Genomic DNA, 17,580 nt, shown 5'->3' on the forward strand with positions numbered 1-17,580 from the left:
GCATGCACAGGAATGGTGAGAACACTCTACACCCCTTGTTGGCCAGGTTAACTAGAGAAAATGCCTATCTAACCACAACAACAAATAATAATAATAATAATAATAATAATAAAATAAAAATTCGAAATGAGGAGTGGGTAAAAAATGCCTTATCTAACCACCAAAATTTTTTTTTATAAAAAAACAAATTGACATGTCATATGATCAACATGTAAACCATATTGATACAAAAATGAATTTTAAAATTCGCGTTTTTTTTTTTTTTTTTTTTTTTTTTTTTTTTTTTTTTTTCTGGCAACACATTAAAATTCGTGTTCATAGATTTTATTATTACCAGTTAACGCATAATTTGCTCATTAATGGTAAAAGTTATAGCGTTAAGGAAACACATAACATGAAATTCAAAAGGAGTGGATTGGTTCTTGTAGCCCACAAAAAAATAAACGATTGGGAAATGAGGCCTATGAAAAAATAAAAAGATCAACAATTAACACATCGAAGCCCAAAACGAAGCCCAAAACGAAGCCCAAAACTTTAGGAGTAAGAGTCCAAACTTAAGTCACATAAAGCGAAGGCAGAGATAAAACTAATTCGAGAGGGAGAGCGTGGAAGCGGCAAAATTAAGTCACAAGTAGTGAAAACCAAAGCAAAAGCGTGCACAGAGCCTGAGAGCCAGAGCGTGCTCGGAACGTAAAAGCGACACTTATTGAGAACGATTGTGTGAGTTAGGTTCAAATTAGTATTAAAGGAAAAATGCTACCTGGCTGGATTCAATCCCAATTCTCTCCCTGCCTTCCTTTGTCCTTTATTTTGAATGAATTTCTTGCTTAGTCAAAGGGAAAAAAATAATTTTGTTCTTGAAGAACTAATTTCTGTTCTACTGAGTTTTGTGATGCTAAAAACCTCCCATTATGAGAATAGTGGAGGTTTACAGCAGCCACTGTAAACCTTCAACTTGGGATGAGAGTGAGAATGTAAGGTTGTAAACCCAAGCAATGAGTGGGTTTTTGAGTACTGATATGTGAGGGTATAAAGGTCCAACAAATGAAGGTTAACATTTGTAATTTTGAAAAGTGAGCAAGGCTTATTTATTTGATCATTTGACAAAGAAGAGTAGTTTTGGCATTTTAGGGCATGCTTGGGTTCAGTTAACAGTTTACTGAAAACTGAAAATAAAAAAATTGTGTAAAAATCTGATTGGTTAGCAGTTTTTGACAGCAATTTACTGAAAACTCAGGTAAAAAAATAAAATAAAAAAATCAATTTTCAGACAACGGTCTTTTTTATAGTTTTCTATTTTAGTAGTTCTTACGAACTATTTTCTAAATGATAAACCAAACTGGCCTTTAGTTTTTCAAATTAGTTGACTTCCAACGTGCCTAACCAGCGAGCAAGGAAGTAGGAGAAATGCATGGAGGTATAATTGCCCCAATTCGGTGTGTGAAGGCATTGGAGGAATGATTTGCCACTTTCTGGACATTATTGAGCCATCTGAGAGTGTGAACTTCAAATTCCCTTAATGTCAAAAAAAAATTAAAAAAACAAAGTCTATTCTTTGCACTATTATGTGGAAAAGCACTGAACTTGTGTACAAACGCAAGAACCAAAGTTCATGAAAATTTCGCCACTACTGTTCAATTTTAGTTCTCATAAGAGATTGCATAAACTAGAATGTAATGCTGATGATGCAGTAATTCATCGTAGTAGATTGTACTTATAAAATCACCATTGGAATTGCCATCATTCATATGAAGAAACTCTGTACTCCTAGGAATTGCCATTGGAAAACTATGTGAGTGATTTATTATCGTCGTCTAATTTTAAAAAAAAGTGAAAACTGTATACAACAGGAAAGCATCCTAATCCACACTCTGCACTCACAAGGAGAATCTCAAGGATCCCATCTAAGCCAAACCAACAAGTTTCTCACTCACTTCCCATACCTTACGCGCCTTTTCTGCATCACTGGCTTCTTGAGATAATTGATTCTCGAATGAGGATGAGTTATTGTTCCAGCTCCAGTACACACCTGACTTTGTCAAGCTTGGTTCACTCACAACCTACACACAAAACACCAACTAATAAGTCCACACAAAACCGACATTGCAACATGACTGCTCCCTATGTATGTTTATATATTCCTACTTGCTTAGTTATGCAAAGTAGTAATGTTAATTTACCTGTGCAAGTCGCTTTCCAGCTTCTTCCTCGGAGACATATCCCTTGGTGATGTACTTCTGGAATGGAGGGAACAGGAGCCTGAACAAGGGGATGTGCTCCCTGAACAAGCCTGTTGTGGCAATGCAACCAGGGTAAAGGGAAGCAAATGTGATCCCAGTATCCTCATGGTAGCGGCGATGAAACTCTTGCATGGTGAGCATGTTGCAGACCTTGCTGTCCTTGTATGCCTTGGCACCGTCAAAATCACCACCATCAATCATGGCAGAGCTGTTTAGCCCGTTCAGTCCTGCAGAAAGTCCTCTCAGATCCCCGAGGTTGGCCTTTGGGGGCACATTCCCGGCCAAAGTATTCGTGTTACCTAGGATATGTTACATAAACAACACAACACTTAATACAACAATGGTAACAGAATGATACAGAATTCAGAAAACAACCAGGAATGTGTTAATTTGTATAACTGCAGAATGAATTTGAGTTGGAAGCAATGCAGGTCAAACACAAAAGGGGTATGATGTATGCAATGAAAATGAATTAAAATTTCCTAATAGAACTGGTTTATATAGTTAAAATTTTGGTCACACAATCTGTTTAGTAACAATTTTACTTAGTACCTGTAATTGAGCCGACAATAATGAGTCTCTTTGATTTGCAATCAGATTGCTTCAAGTCATCAAGCATCAATCTCGCGAGGAGAAAGTGTCCAAGATGGTTTGTCCCGACACTAAGCTCAAAACCTTCAGCTGTAAAAGAAGGCTCTTTAGCAGTTGGTTGATAGACAGCTGCATTGCAAACCAGCACATCAAGTGGCCGGCCTGAACGCCTGAAGTTGTCTACAAACTGCCGGACACTGTCAAGCGAGGAGAGGTCCAGATGCATGACAGTATAATTTTCCTTGGCAATGCCAGCCGACTTGGCGGCTCTTTCAGCCTTTAGGAAGTCCCTGCAGGCCATAATTACGTGCCATTTGCCTGTCTCGGCCAGAGCCTTAGCTGTGGCCAGTCCCAATCCAGAGGAGGCGCCGGTGATCACAACACTGCCCTTTCTCAGTGTTTTCTTCCCTTCTGGTGCTGCCACATTGATAGCTGGTGTTGTAGCCACTGCCTGAACTCTTATGCCGCCAATGGGTACCTTTCTTTGGTTAGATTCTCTCTGTTATCAAAACCCATTCATGCAGAGTCCTTAACATGCCCCAATCTAAACGAAATGCTGAAGCATTCCACACTATTGCTAAATGTAGCTCTAATACAAATATAAGTTCTCAACACAACAAATTCGATATATACAAATAATGGTAATTCAACCCGATTACTTGATAATATCCACAAGCACAAATTCCACCTTTTTTTATAGACCCAAAAATTCTTTCATAGAATAATCTCTTTTTCAAGTAAGGCCAATAACAGGAATCACTGGGCACAATTAATGTAGCTCTAATACAAATATAAGTTCTCAACACAACAAATTCCATATATGAATAATGGTAATTCGACCCGATTACTCGATAATTTCCACATGCACCAATTCCACTTTATACAGCCACAAAAATTATTTCACAAGATAATCCTTCTTTTTCCCGGTAAGGCCAATAACAGAAATCATTGGGCACAATTAATGTAGCTCTAATACAATTATAAGTTCTCTACACAACAAATTCCATATAGAAATAATGGTAATTCAACATTTTATAATTGCTTAAAGTCAATTTTGGGGGTATAAACATAGAAAAAAAAAAAAAAAAAATCCTCTTATGTTGAGTTTGGTACCCAGGAATGGAATGTCCTGTTTGGTAGGAAAATTATAGTTTATAAATGTACCTTGCATCTTAATGCAGAAGAGCTGAAGTCAGATTTGACATGGTCTGAGAGTGACACTCCAAAGAGAGTAGAGTCCTTCAAAGCTGAGCTAGTCTTTCCCTGCAAACACAGACCATTTCCTCAAAAAAATTAACCCAATTTGTAATTTGATGACAATACAAAGGTTCTAGCTTCTTCATAAACAGCACAAAAAAGGGAAACAAACCTCTTTGGGGACAGAGAAAGCAGAAGGAAGCAGAAAAGCAGCTTGGAGAGCCATAAGCACCTCAAAGTTGAAGCGAATGAACTAATTTGAGTTGGGTTTCTTTGGAATCCTCTTATATGAAGAGGATTGTTTGGATGAGTGAAAGATATAGGAAGCTTTTGTAACTTCAGTGTGCATATATATATATATATATATATATAAATAAACAAGAATGGGTTCTGTCATTTGTGATAAGATAATTATCTTGCGGGGGTATCTGCCAATTCAATCCCAAGCAACCAATCAGATTTTTTAGTTTGGATTTCGTATTGATATTTTCAAACTATTTTTTAGGTGTAACGGTTCGGATGGAATGGGCCTTGGAATGGATATTTAGGGCTCGTTTCCCCAAGTTTCCGCTCTCAATAGGTATGGTGCAAGGCACGGAAAATTTGAGAGGGATAGGGTTTGGTGTGGGCCATTAGAGCACAACTGGATATTGTTTTTGAACCCATGACAAACTGCAGTGGACCCCAGATGTGGATCAGAACATTGCGGCCCAGTTACCCTTTTTCTTTTGTCTTTCTTTTTGCTATAATTTACCATCATTTTCCATTGAAATATACAAGACTGACCTTCTCCATAAAGTGTAAATGAGATTAGTTCGATGCGTTGCATATAGAATGTAAGAATACTATTATATGAGATCTGACTTTAAAAAAATGGAGTCCCTAACCCATTCATATCCATCATGAGGAAGGCTTCAAAAATGGTTACACTACGAATCAAACAAAAGAAATTAATTACATTGCATGATATAGAGGTAAACCAATTTCTAGCTCCATAAAATCCTGGATTCATACAGCAAGAATGAAGGTGATGAAAACAGAATTCTGTTTAAATTCAATAAACTTTGGCCAATGCTCATAACTCTACAATTCCCGATTGAAGAAATCCCATCGGTTTCTAATCTCAAAGGTGTATATTTTTTTCTTTTTCTTTTCCTGATAAATCTATTTTTTTTTTCTCTGCCTAATCGGACTGGCTCTACATCTTTGTCCCAAATCCGACAAGCACAAGTGCAAGAAAGCAAGAAATGAAACTCGCTAATATTACACATCTCAACAAATATCCCTGTACAAATTATGCCAACCTGGGGGGTAAAGAAGTATAGTGCAGTAGTGCTAATCAACATGCTCGAGGTTCTCCGAATTTCTTTGTCCCCTTAAATCCTTACCGGCAATCCAAAATTCTGGAAAGTCCTGATTTCTCCTCGAAGCCCAGCAGTTACAATCACCATACCCCAGGCTGACCTACTTTGGTTTACCCCATTGGTGAAGTCCACACTGGTACGAGGACTACGGTTCTTGGTAGCCAAGACAAGTTTTTCCTCCGGCCATGTTGCTGAGATTCTATCAAAGAAGTAACTGTTGGTCGCACTAGAAATTGTTCCATGAAGTGGACTGCTGGCGCATCCAGATGCCAATGTTGAACTCTCACTACCATTTGTCTCTTCAACGGGTGTGGGAGGATGATTAGCGGTAGAGACCTCATCTAAATGATCCCCAATCCCATTCTGTTCTCCAGAACAAGTACCTTGGAATTCCCACGTATCACACATACCAGGCCAAGGGATGGCCACTGATACATCTTTAGAATGAAAATGTTCATATGACCGTGTAACTGTAATGCCCTTGCTTCTGCTAAGTCGGGAATCACCTTCATGTTTCCAAACATAAACATAAGAATCCTCACTGGCACAGACCACATATTTTCCATTTGCTGCGAGGGAGGCTGAGATTTGGCTGTTTGCGTTGCGAAACCCTGTCATAGAAATAACATACTTACCCTGTTAAAATTGTAAAAAGCCTACTAATAAGTATGCTAAAATTATTAAAAAGTTTAACCTAAACCCATCCATTTTAAACCCTTCAATCCAAATAGGGAATCAAAGCTATCGACTATGCTAGGACACTGTATCTAGTAGTGCTATGGTCCAATGAAAAGGAGATAGTTGAACATCTGTACCAACATCCTTGGTGTAATATTCAGAGATCTAGAATTTTACAGGTAGAAAAGCTGTTCACTGGTTTTTCCACACATGAACTGAAGGTATCAAAATTTTCAACCATACCTCATCAAAAAGACCAGAATTCAGTTTCACACGAAAATTGAGAGCTCTGAGGCATTGAAATGGGAATTCAGTGCAAAAATTCTGATAAGGTGTAATATTTCAAAGCTTTGAAAATAATTTAAGGAATACTGTAATAAGAAGAGATATTAACCAAGAAATGGGGTGAACTCTTTGTCAGGAGAGAAATGATGACTGATGAGTGGTGACTGATAAGAATGTAGGAAAGAACTCTGTCACGGCATTTGATCTTCACCAGGAAGAACATACAAGTCTAACAGACAGTTCCAACAAAAACTAGTATGCTTGCTACAGTTTCTAATCATGCTTATTTACTGGATCAGTGATCCTACGACCAAAAGAAAGTCATTATGCTTGCTAATGTTTCCAGTCCTACTTTATGGGACTTCTGAACCTACAATAGTCGCCTAATCTTTTGATGTTACAGTTCCAACAAAAACTAGTATGCTTGCTACAGTTTCTAAATTTATCTGTCCTAATCTCCAGGGACAACTATACATTTCTTATAGCTACAAATAGTACATCAGAATTGTTATTCAACAACCACCTTAAAAGAAAATACCCTTTTTCCCCCTTAGAATGAAGATATCTTGATGGGGGAAATTTTGACCTAGACATACCCCTGTGCAATAAAATCTAGTGGATTCTTTTAAAATTTTGACAAAATAAGAGCAAATTTAGTAAAACATCTGCCCCAACTTTGACATACAATACTTCCTTCAACAAAACATCTCTGATGGCCAAACACCTGAGTATTTGACAACCAGTACTGGCTGATGGCCCGCAGAACATCTCTAGCTTGACAGCCCCTTCCAACATGGCCTAGAAAACATCTCTAGTTTAAAAGCCCCCTCCAGTATTAAGTGTTTGAGGAAAACAAATTTAAAGGTAAGTCAAATGTCAAATACTTAGGTTGCTCCAACAATGTACTCTACAGGCATGGTTGTGAAGCAGAGTAGAAGTTAAAACCATAAAGTCTTAAAGCCATAATGAGTCCCACAAGATCTCTCAAGATGCGATATTATCTCAATTTGACTTCAACTTCCACACAGTAATTTCAATTACAAACTAGTTAGCTCAGATCTACAAGAGACTTCAACTTCCACATAGTAATTTCAATTACAAACTAATTAGCTCGGATCTACAAAAAATTTTGTGCGTGTGTGCAGGTTTGTGAAATATGACTCATGCAATTTTGAAATTACTAAAAAAATTCATGAAGTGATAGGCAGCAATCAGATGCAGAAGAGTAAAGAAACCCCATAGCATAAGATGCAAGGGTGGGCAAATAGCATTAGGATTGCTAAATTTTTGGTCAAACAGGTTGCCCCAATTGACAAAACAAGCAGAATGGAGTCAATAAGCCATACTGATGAGTGAAAATAACTAAGGAGCAACCTGGCATGTGCTAGTTACACCCTAGTGCCTACATGTCAAACATCAAAAATCATAATAGGTCAATAAATCACTTAGGAGCACTCTGGCACGCTCTAGCAACATCCTGTTGCCATACCAAAGTGCTTGAGTGTGGCCCCCGCTAAGGATCGATTTTAACACTTTCATGAATCATTGCCACTAATAGCTATAACAAGACCAAAGCTCTCACAGAATAGACAATGTCAAATTTTCGTGGTTCTGTTAAGTTATCAATTGGATCACAGGTCAAGTTTCAAGACCAAAAGTTTTGGTACCCTTTAATCAGATGTATAGATTGAGAAATTATATATTGTATATTATTGTTACCTTTAAACTTGTGAACCAGATCAACACCATCAATGACCCGAATACGTGAATCTGCAGATGTGATAAGCACTTCTGATGAACTTCCAGCTGCAAACTGTGTAGTGAAAAATAATCAGCAACTCAGAAATCACAGGACACAGATTGTTAAGGATCACAGTAAACAGACCACTGACCATAAATGGAAAAAAGATAAGCGACACTAATGACGAAAACAAAGGTTTTATGCGTTATCTTCGGTATGTTTACAATCATACTCGCATACGTACAGTGTAAAGGCCATTAATTACCTGGAAACCAGTAATTTTCTTGTGATGGGATTTCTTTTTCTTGTTTTGCAGATTGATTTGACATTTTTGCTGCAATTTATTTTCTGGAAAAAGAAAATAAAGTAAATAATAGCAAGTGGAGCACGAAACATGACAATGGAGAGAGAGAGAGAGACAGAGAGAGACAGAGAGAGAGACAGAGACAGAGAGAGACAGAGATCATCTCGTACCAGATGTGTTGTACGAACGGCAACTCCCCTTGTATGTACCAACTAATGCACCCTTCAAAAATCAACAAACAATCCTTGAGCCACTAATATAACTTCTACAAATTATGGAATTGACATTATACCCCTTTCTTGCTGGGTAAGAAAATAAAATTAAAGATCGATTGTCAGAACATTAAACATGGCTAACCTGACCATCTGGTGTATAGCAAGCTGCAGTGACCATCTCATGCAGATCATTCCAATCAACAACTTGACGATCAGGAATGCTCCATATGCGAACCTTAGCATCAAGAGATCCGCTGATGAAGTATTTATCATCAACAGGATTAAACTGGATGCAAGTTACTGTGTGAAGACAATCCAAACAAGCAAAATGTAATTAGCAAATAAAACAATGAGAGACATAAAAAGACACTATTTGCTTTTTTGACTGCTAAATTGGATACTCCTTATCTTTAAAATACACAAATGCAATCAAAAAAAAAAAAAAAACTTATACAACACTGTAAATGATATTAGTTTAGTATCATGTAGTAAATGAATTTTATTGAGTTCTTAATGCATTTGCGCAAAAAGGGCCTCCAATCATCAGGAAAAGAGTTTCCAACTCAGCAGCCCTTCTTGAGCACTGTAGTTACAGGCTAAACAAGAAATTGATACATAGAAGGTATAACAAAAATAAGTACTCACCATAATCACTGTGCGAAAAAATCTTCAAACAAGACTTGCTAGACAAGTGCCATAGCCGAACAGTTTTGTCCATTGAAGATGAAAGTAGATGCTGAAATTAATAAAACTGACAATCAGACATCTTGGTTCGATAATATTCCACTAGCCAGCAGATGCTGCAGATCCAACAAATAGCTCAATTGCTTGATGCAGATGTCATATCCAGTTTTATTAAGTGTTATATAGACGATGGAAAACAAATATCAAGAAATTAATTTGACTTTTCTGAGAATATCTATGCCTCCACTGAGGTATTCATTTGTTTGAAATTAGCACCATTTACCTAACTAGCTTTTCTTTTAAAAAATTCATCACTTCAAATAATCAAAACCGTTTATCCCACAATTATGGGTACCATAATTTTTTACTTTTAAGATGTTGAACTTAAAGAATGATCCTACACTGAGTGTTCAAGGGAAATTATTAAAAATAGCAGAGGTCAGAGAAGTTTTCAGAAACATCAACTACAGTTACAAAAGGATAATCTAATTGCACGCCACATGGAAATACACACATACATTTTATGGGGATTAAAAAAGAAAAAAAACAGAAGCATAAGCCATGAAACTGAAGTAGCAAGCCTAAAAGAGAATGATTTCATGAAGAATTACTAGGCGCCATGATCGTGCATAACTGCATGAAAGAAATGAATGCATAATTGCCAACATTACTCGATAAAGAAGCTTTATAACTGGTTTCCTCTATACTAAATACTCAATAAAGAAGCTTTATGAGTGTGGAGCAGGGTTCCAAAAGGAAAATTAAAGAGAAGAAGAGAGAACAAAGAACCAGTGCATGAAATAGAAGCAGCAAATAACCCCTTCTATACTTCTCTCCTCCTCCCTCTTCCAAGACCTTCTTCCACATGGGGAGGAGTTGCCTTCTTATAATGCACGAAGCATGTGCAAACAACTAATTCTCCCAAATTTATGGCTAACATTCCAAGTGTTCTTCACTGGGGATCTAAACATGAGACAAGGCAAGTGCCTCTAATGTGTAAAGCGGCTTTCACTTATAGAATCCTCGATGCATCTTTCAGACACTTCGCCACATCTATGATGAACAATTAACCTAAGCTACCAAACCAAACCCCAATATTAATTAGACAAAAAAATGATGAGATAATATCTCTTTACGTTGCATCCTAGCAACCATGACCTGTCCATGCTTACAACATCACACAGATTATGATTCAATGCATGCATAAATCCCTGCCTCATGGTGGGTTTTGTGTTGCCCGACACATTAACCCAATCCCGACCTGAAATAAAATCGGGTTCCTAATTTCAACCCAGAGCCAAATTGAACTGCAATTTACACTGTCCATGTCTGAATTCTTTTTGGCTGAGCAGTGAGCTAAGGTTTGTCCGGATGGGGCCGCCCGAGTTGCAATCCTACTTTTACTATAGATGCTATGATAACATTTGATATATAGGATTAACAAGAAAAATAGAAAAAGAAAAGAGTCACGCAGACTAGTTTGGCCTATTTGTCAAAGTGAACAATTAAGATCATTGATGTCCTGAAGTGAAGCCTAAAATAGGAACCCACTTCAGATTATTAATGGTCATAATTGTTTCATTTTGACAAATTGATCGGGCCATAATTATTATAGTTTGACAAATAAATTTAACTAATGGGTTTGATTATTGTTTTCTTAAAAAAAAAAAAAAAGAAACATTATATACATTATTTTTTTAAAAAAAATTATCCAATGTGTTTTGTCAATAAAAAATGTTATAGTCAAAATGGACCATATTGTACCGCAGTTTACAATGTTATTACATAAAGTTAATATCACCTTTAAGGGTCGTGAAAAGAAGAAGATTTATGAAAGGCCAGGTCCACCAGGATGATACGGGGAATGCCAGATTTCATCAATGACACCATTGGTGTGGAAAGTGAGTGAGAAGATTGTCTCCCCTCGCCCACAAACTTTTGCAAGGATACTGCAAGAATTTCCACCTTGTAGGGGTGCTACCCAAAGACCTAAATAAAAAGCGCCACCCCACCCCCCACTCCCCCCAACACCCACATTCCAATTCTTTCCTTTGATTTCATTATCACTTCGCAGGAAATAAGTTAAAAGATATAGATGATCGATCTGTCTTCAAATACTTCCCAACCAATGAACTAACCACAATTCTCTCTTAAAGACCGAAAAGGGGATGCAGCGGAACAAAGAACCCTTTATACAATACAATTACAATATAAAGGGAGTAATGTCCTTTTAGACACCTGGGCAGGCTGGGTTCAGCAGCACTAAACCCCATCCCTTAAACATAGAATAAAAGAAAAGAATAATTTTTACGAATCTCAAAAGAAACACTATAGTCATATAGATACAGAGAGACGCTCCAACAACTTGGGAAATTGGTCGAGACAGATTACAGCACCCTTTTACCCTCTTCCTCACTGGGAGGGCAACCTTCTCTTATGGCCTTGCCCAACCCGGAAATAGAACCCAGCCCCCTTCTGATCCATTCATTTCTGCAAGCAGATGGGATACAGAGCTAAGCCCCCTCTTATTCGATATCCAACAAAAATATCTTTTTTTCCTCTATCCTCATCCAGCTATTTTTGGATGAAAGCAAACTGATGTGATTGATGGCATGCCTCATCCATCTCTCATCCCATCCTTTCCCTTCTAACAAAAAATGGAAGCATGTTCCATTATTCTTGGACACTCGCTGACATGTGAGTAATAAACATTATATATTTAATAAGACTAGAATGGGGGAGAAAAAAATAATAATTATAAGGAAAAAAATCAAATTAAAGGCTTTTATATAAAATTTATAAAAAAAGTTTGCCATATTAAGAAGGGTAAATTATGCTGACCTCCCCTGAGGTTTGGCCTAATTACCTTCGTATTAAAGTTTTTAAAATATAGCAATCAACCAAACCTGCAGTTTTTTTTACTTTACTTCGGGTACCCCTGTCGTCAATTGACCGACAAGTCCGTTAAAGTCGATAAAAAAATCATAATGCCAAAACTACCCTCATATGCGGCAGAATTACTAAAATAATCTCAACAGCCAAATAAAATCACTCTTCAAGCCATTCATATTTGGACCAAATTAATCAAGGTATGCAGCAGAATTACTAAAATAATCTCACCAGCCAAATAAAATCACTCTTCAAGCCATTCATATTTGGACCAAATTAATCAAGGTATGTATCTCTTTCTCTTTCCCTCTTCCCTTTTCTTCTCTATATACATCTCTCTGTATTTGATATTAGATAAAACTCACAATGCCCAAACACACACCTACACACACACACATATATATATATATATGTCTATATATATACTTGCATATATACATATGCAAGTACACAACTTGAATACCACATAGCCACCACATGGAGAAATTTAAAACCCCATTCAAAGCCCAATTCAATCCCCCAATGCCAATCAGGGACAACAACCAATTTCATCAACAATGAAATCAAGAATAGAAAAAACAATCAACACCCAAACACCAAACAGCACCTTAATTTTCGTTAAGTAATGTTTGTCTAATACACTATAAATCTACACAAAAAACACCATATATTTTATCACCGTCTCCTTGTCATATCTATGTCCTATTTCCGTTTTTTTTTTTTTTTAGTTTTTTTTTTAATGTTTCATGTCAGCATGTCGATGTCGTGCCTGTCTCATGTATTCATGTCCATGCTTCTTAGTCTTTATTTTTCTGACAGGGAGTAACCCTCGAAATCTTCACAAAAAAAACCTTAAATTTGTGCCTTTTTTTAAAATGAAAAAGTGAAGATGATGCCGGATAGTATATTAACTACATGTTTATTAGATACGAATTGCAAAGGTAATTCATAGCTATCATCATTGAAAACATCGAACACGAGACAGGTCCCAAAAATCATTAGTTTACAGAGTGCAAGTTTCATAATGCTTGTTCCCATCTTTTATTGTGGACAATCAATGAATGGAAAGATTTACACTTCAAGAAACACCTTCCCCACAAAACCAAATTAATCAATGTTCACAACAACTGTTTCCTAACATTTCCTCACCTTTATATTTTTCTACTACTGTCTATGAATAAAGTCCCCACTGATTAAAATTAATAGATGATTCTTCTGAATCAAACGAAAGATATAGCAGCACCAAATTCAAGGTGTCAATTATGAGAATAACCTAGAAGTTGACCGATGCAACAAAAATTTGCATATTTGATTCTCATTTTAATTTTTTTCTCTTCAATAATAAAATATCAAACCCTTTTGTTTGAACACCTCAAAATACATGAAAAATCCCATTTAAATCTTCAATAGACCAGTTTCAAGTTGGGCCACAATTCATGAAAAATCCCATCTATATCTTCATGAGAAATTTCATGTTGAGTTAAATCTATGCTGCTGTTACTTCTGTTCTTCTTTTTCTTAGCACAAAAAAGAAAGAAAGAAAGAGAGAGAGAAGAAAACCCTACTTCACATATTATTATCACAAATCTATCCCTAATCAGCCCCCAACCATATCTCATGCTATAAGCCTCTTCTCTTCTTCTTATATATATATATAATACTTACTATTATAGATTATTGTCAAATGTCAATCCCTATTATAGCTTAGTCTGACTAGCTGGTCAGACTAAGCTAGTCAACGAAGGAAGACAGGATAAGAACGAAGGAGTTTCTATAATCCATCATTTTGTTCCACTCTGAAAATCTACTCGAAACTGTTCTTCCATTTCCAACAAAGATATATAATTGAGAAGTAAAGCTCCTTGTGTCTTCAACTTAGATAGAAGCAATCTTAACAATGTTTAAAGTATAGCACAAGACCTAATCCATAGCCAAATACATACTGTCATTGCAAAGGTCTAACACAAGACTAGTCCCTAAAAGATACTAAGTTTACAGAGTGTTAGTTTTGGTAATGCTTGTTCCCATCTTTAATTGTGGAAAAAAATTGAGGAAGGTTTTACCCACTTCAAGAAACACCTTTCACACAAAACCAATCAATCAATATATATATATATATATATATATATATATTTCTGGGGTAATCAATCAATATTCACCAAATTTGTTTCGTTACTCAACTATTTCTATTTCTCTACTGCTGTCTATAAATTAGGTCCCCAGTGATTAAGATTAATACATGACTCTCCCTAAGCAAACAAAAGAAATAGCTGCACCAAATTCAAAGAGTTAATAATGAGAATAACTTACAACCTGACCAATGCAACAAAATCTGTATATTTGATTCTCATCCTAATTTTTTTTCCTTCAATAGCAAGAGATTAACCCCATTTGTCATGGCCATGGGTTAGATATGAGTAACTTCAACAATTTAAACATTCACATTAGTGGACAGAAGAAAGTAACAAGAAAATAATACTTGTTTGGAGGGTGAAAGCAAATTTAATCATCATTAATTGCTTAGATGCTGCTGGAAAGGAAAAGAAAACAAAATTGACTAACCTGAGACTTCGACCACGACAGGTCAAGCACATCATCGAGATGTCCTTGGAAAGAACATATAGGTTTTTCTGAAAGTGCAAACAAAGTCTCTGGAACTACGACATTGTCCAAGCTCACTGATTTCCGGCTTATGGATGACCTTCCCCTTCTCTTCTTCTCTGAATGGCTGTCCATATTTGGGGACAATGAAGTTGGTTCTGGTGATCCATTGGCCAAAAATAAAATGTTCAAATTTCCATCTTCCAGTTTATCGATGAACAGATCACACTTCCTCTCTGATTCCATGACTTGCCACACGTGAATGACACAGTCCTCACCTGCACTCGCAAGATACTTACCATCCAAACTAAACTTAATAGTCCAAATAGAACCATTGTGAGCCTGAATTTCCTGGCTCTTGTAAAGTGCGGTGAGGTCTTTACACGACTTGCCATACTGCTTAACCCGAACTCTTTCTGGTCCATGAAACGAAACGTCTTGGCTATCATCTGTCGCAGAGCTCGATCTCCGCCCGCCCTTCTCTGATGAGGTATCCCTTTCATCACTGCTTCTTCTCTCTTTACTGCCTGTCATAGTACTTGCTACAATCCTTATGCTCTTCAACCAACTCCCTTTCTTCTTCAATTTCGATCCACTCCCACCGCTGCCATTCAAATTGGAATCTCCATTATCCTTGTTACCATCCTCTGCACTCTGCCTCCTCATTAATTCTTGAACAATTGGTGAATGCCCAACAGACATCTCAAACTCCTCCATGGTCATCTGCCTTCCAGTTCCCACTTCCTTAAGCTTGTTCCACGTACCATCCTCTCTAACCTCATTCACCACAAACTCCTCTCCATTATCAAGATTCTTGATTGTGCATACTGCTGGATCACTGACCCTAACAATCCCATTACAACCCGAATCATCATCAAATTCCCCACCATTGGCATTCCCCAAAACGGGCAAGGAATTACTATTAACATTCATGTTCGGACTCGTGGTATCACTTCTACTCTCTTCTACCCGCCTACAATTTTTCCCCTTAGGCGGCTTATTTGGCGAAGCAGCATTAGTGATCGGTGATCCATTGCCACTTCGCGATTTAACGACAACAATATTATGGTTATTTACAAATTGGCCGGTGGCGGTGGTTTCATTAGCCGAAAGTGAAACAGAATCAATTGAAAGAATTTGAGGAGAACAAATGGTTGAATTAGAATTACACTGATTATGTGGAGAGTCCTTGCTGTGATGATCCGTGGCACCATCCGATTTCGATCTGACAATACCAGGGTTTGAATTATTGCAAGAAACCTCACCCCGTTGTTGACTGCGGTTCAAGTGATCCGACGACACCGATCTACCAAAGTCTCCGCGGCACGTGGCGATGCCGCCGTCGTCGGCACCACCGGATGACAGAGAGTGTCTTTGGCGGGAGAGAGAAGGGTCCCAACTGAGGCCCATCTGTCGGAGGAGTCGCATTCGGCGTTCTTCGACGGAGGAGGGTTCGGAGATCCAGACATCATAGTTATTGGAAACGCCCATTGGAAATCTAGGGATTGGCAATGGAGGGCTGGGTGCATAATTAGGCGAATCCGAATTAAAATTTGGATCTTTTTCGTCGTCGTCCTCGGCCGAGGAAGAAGAACAAGAAGAGGTTGATGATAGAATGCGATCGAGAGACTCGTAAAAACACTCGTCTTCGTCTTCTTCGTCGCCGGCTTTGCTCATCGTTTGGGCATTCCCATCTGAAATGAAAATGCCCCTTCAAAAGTCTTATCTAATGTCGTTGTTCCTCTATCTATAAAAGTGCGTGTATATATATATATATATATATGTATGTATATATATTAGAGTTTCAGTTTGATCTATTAATGGTGTTTCCAGTGGTTTTAGAGAGAGGAGAAGATGAGAAGTGATGCGAATTGAGGGAGATCGGACAATATGATGATCAACTATGCGGGCTTTTACTTGGGGAACTCAGATCCGATGATGGTTTAGAGAGAGGAAGAGTAGAGAGAGAGGGAGAGAGGGGGAACGAAGCCCTATGCAGGTCGTGGGAAGAGACAACCGGAAGGGGAACGGTGTCGTGTGGTGTGTTGTGGGAAGTTGAGGTTTGGTAGTGTGTGTGTGCGCGTGAAAATAAATTTCTTTGGATTTTCTGGTTGTGTTGGAAATTATACTCCGTCTATCCATTACATGCATTATATAAATACTGAGATAATAATAAAAGACCGCCATTTGGTGGTTACTGGTTATTGTGTGAATATCAAGAGGGAATAATAAATAAATAAATAAATAAAAAGTGAATAATAAGAAAATAAAGTGCAAAAACACCTCCCTTTTATACATCGAATGTACAAATATTATAGGTTATAAAAAAAAATTCAAACATTTTTCAAATCGAGCCAATAAGGGTATTTTGTAAATTTAGAGGTTAAAATATCTAAAATGTGACAAAATAAAATTAAAAAAAATAGTATTTTCATAAAACATTAATTATTAAGGATATTTTAGAATTTTAATTTTAAAAAATTAGTCAAAATTCACCACCAAGAGACAATTTGCACATATTTTCAAATGTTAGGGATTTATATGCACATACTAAAATTGACAAATATATTTTTGTACATTTTTTATATAACAGGTATTTTTGGGGCACTTTACCATAGTAATAAAAGAGTAAATGTGATGGGATAAGGTGTTTATATTATATATATATATATATATATATATATATATATATACACACACATTTAAAAATAAAATAATCCACACCTAAAAAATATTTATTCCAGGGTTGATCCGATAAAGCAGAAAATGTATGAATTATTTCATTATTAAA

The 17,580-nt window shown here is 37.0% G+C and overlaps 2 protein-coding genes across 2 annotated transcripts; both read right to left on the reverse strand.

Moving 5' to 3' along the window:
- Nucleotides 1-1,774: 1,774 nt before the first annotated feature.
- LOC132307716 (protochlorophyllide reductase, chloroplastic-like) lies at nt 1,775-4,376 on the reverse strand. The gene is made up of 5 exons (XM_059805551.1): nt 4,201-4,376; nt 3,996-4,094; nt 2,793-3,330; nt 2,181-2,539; nt 1,775-2,060 (listed from the first exon to the last, which is right to left on the reverse strand). Exons 1-5 carry the CDS (start codon nt 4,252-4,254, stop codon nt 1,905-1,907), a joined length of 1,206 nt encoding a protein of 401 aa, XP_059661534.1. The 5' UTR covers nt 4,255-4,376; the 3' UTR covers nt 1,775-1,904.
- A 680-nt stretch (nt 4,377-5,056) lies between these two features.
- On the reverse strand, nt 5,057-16,899 carry LOC132307715 (uncharacterized). Its single transcript, XM_059805550.1, has 7 exons — nt 14,751-16,899; nt 9,261-9,351; nt 8,758-8,915; nt 8,571-8,622; nt 8,362-8,444; nt 8,075-8,168; nt 5,057-6,003 (listed from the first exon to the last, which is right to left on the reverse strand). Exons 1-7 carry the CDS (start codon nt 16,464-16,466, stop codon nt 5,405-5,407), a joined length of 2,793 nt encoding a protein of 930 aa, XP_059661533.1. The 5' UTR covers nt 16,467-16,899; the 3' UTR covers nt 5,057-5,404.
- Between the last annotated feature and the right edge of the window lie 681 nt (nt 16,900-17,580).

Source organism: Cornus florida, unplaced genomic scaffold, assembly GCF_030987335.1.
Source record: "Cornus florida cultivar Cherokee Brave unplaced genomic scaffold, ASM3098733v1 CherokeeBrave_3.0.0_Hap2_Chr05, whole genome shotgun sequence".
NCBI classification, from domain to species: Eukaryota; Viridiplantae; Streptophyta; class Magnoliopsida; order Cornales; family Cornaceae; genus Cornus; species Cornus florida.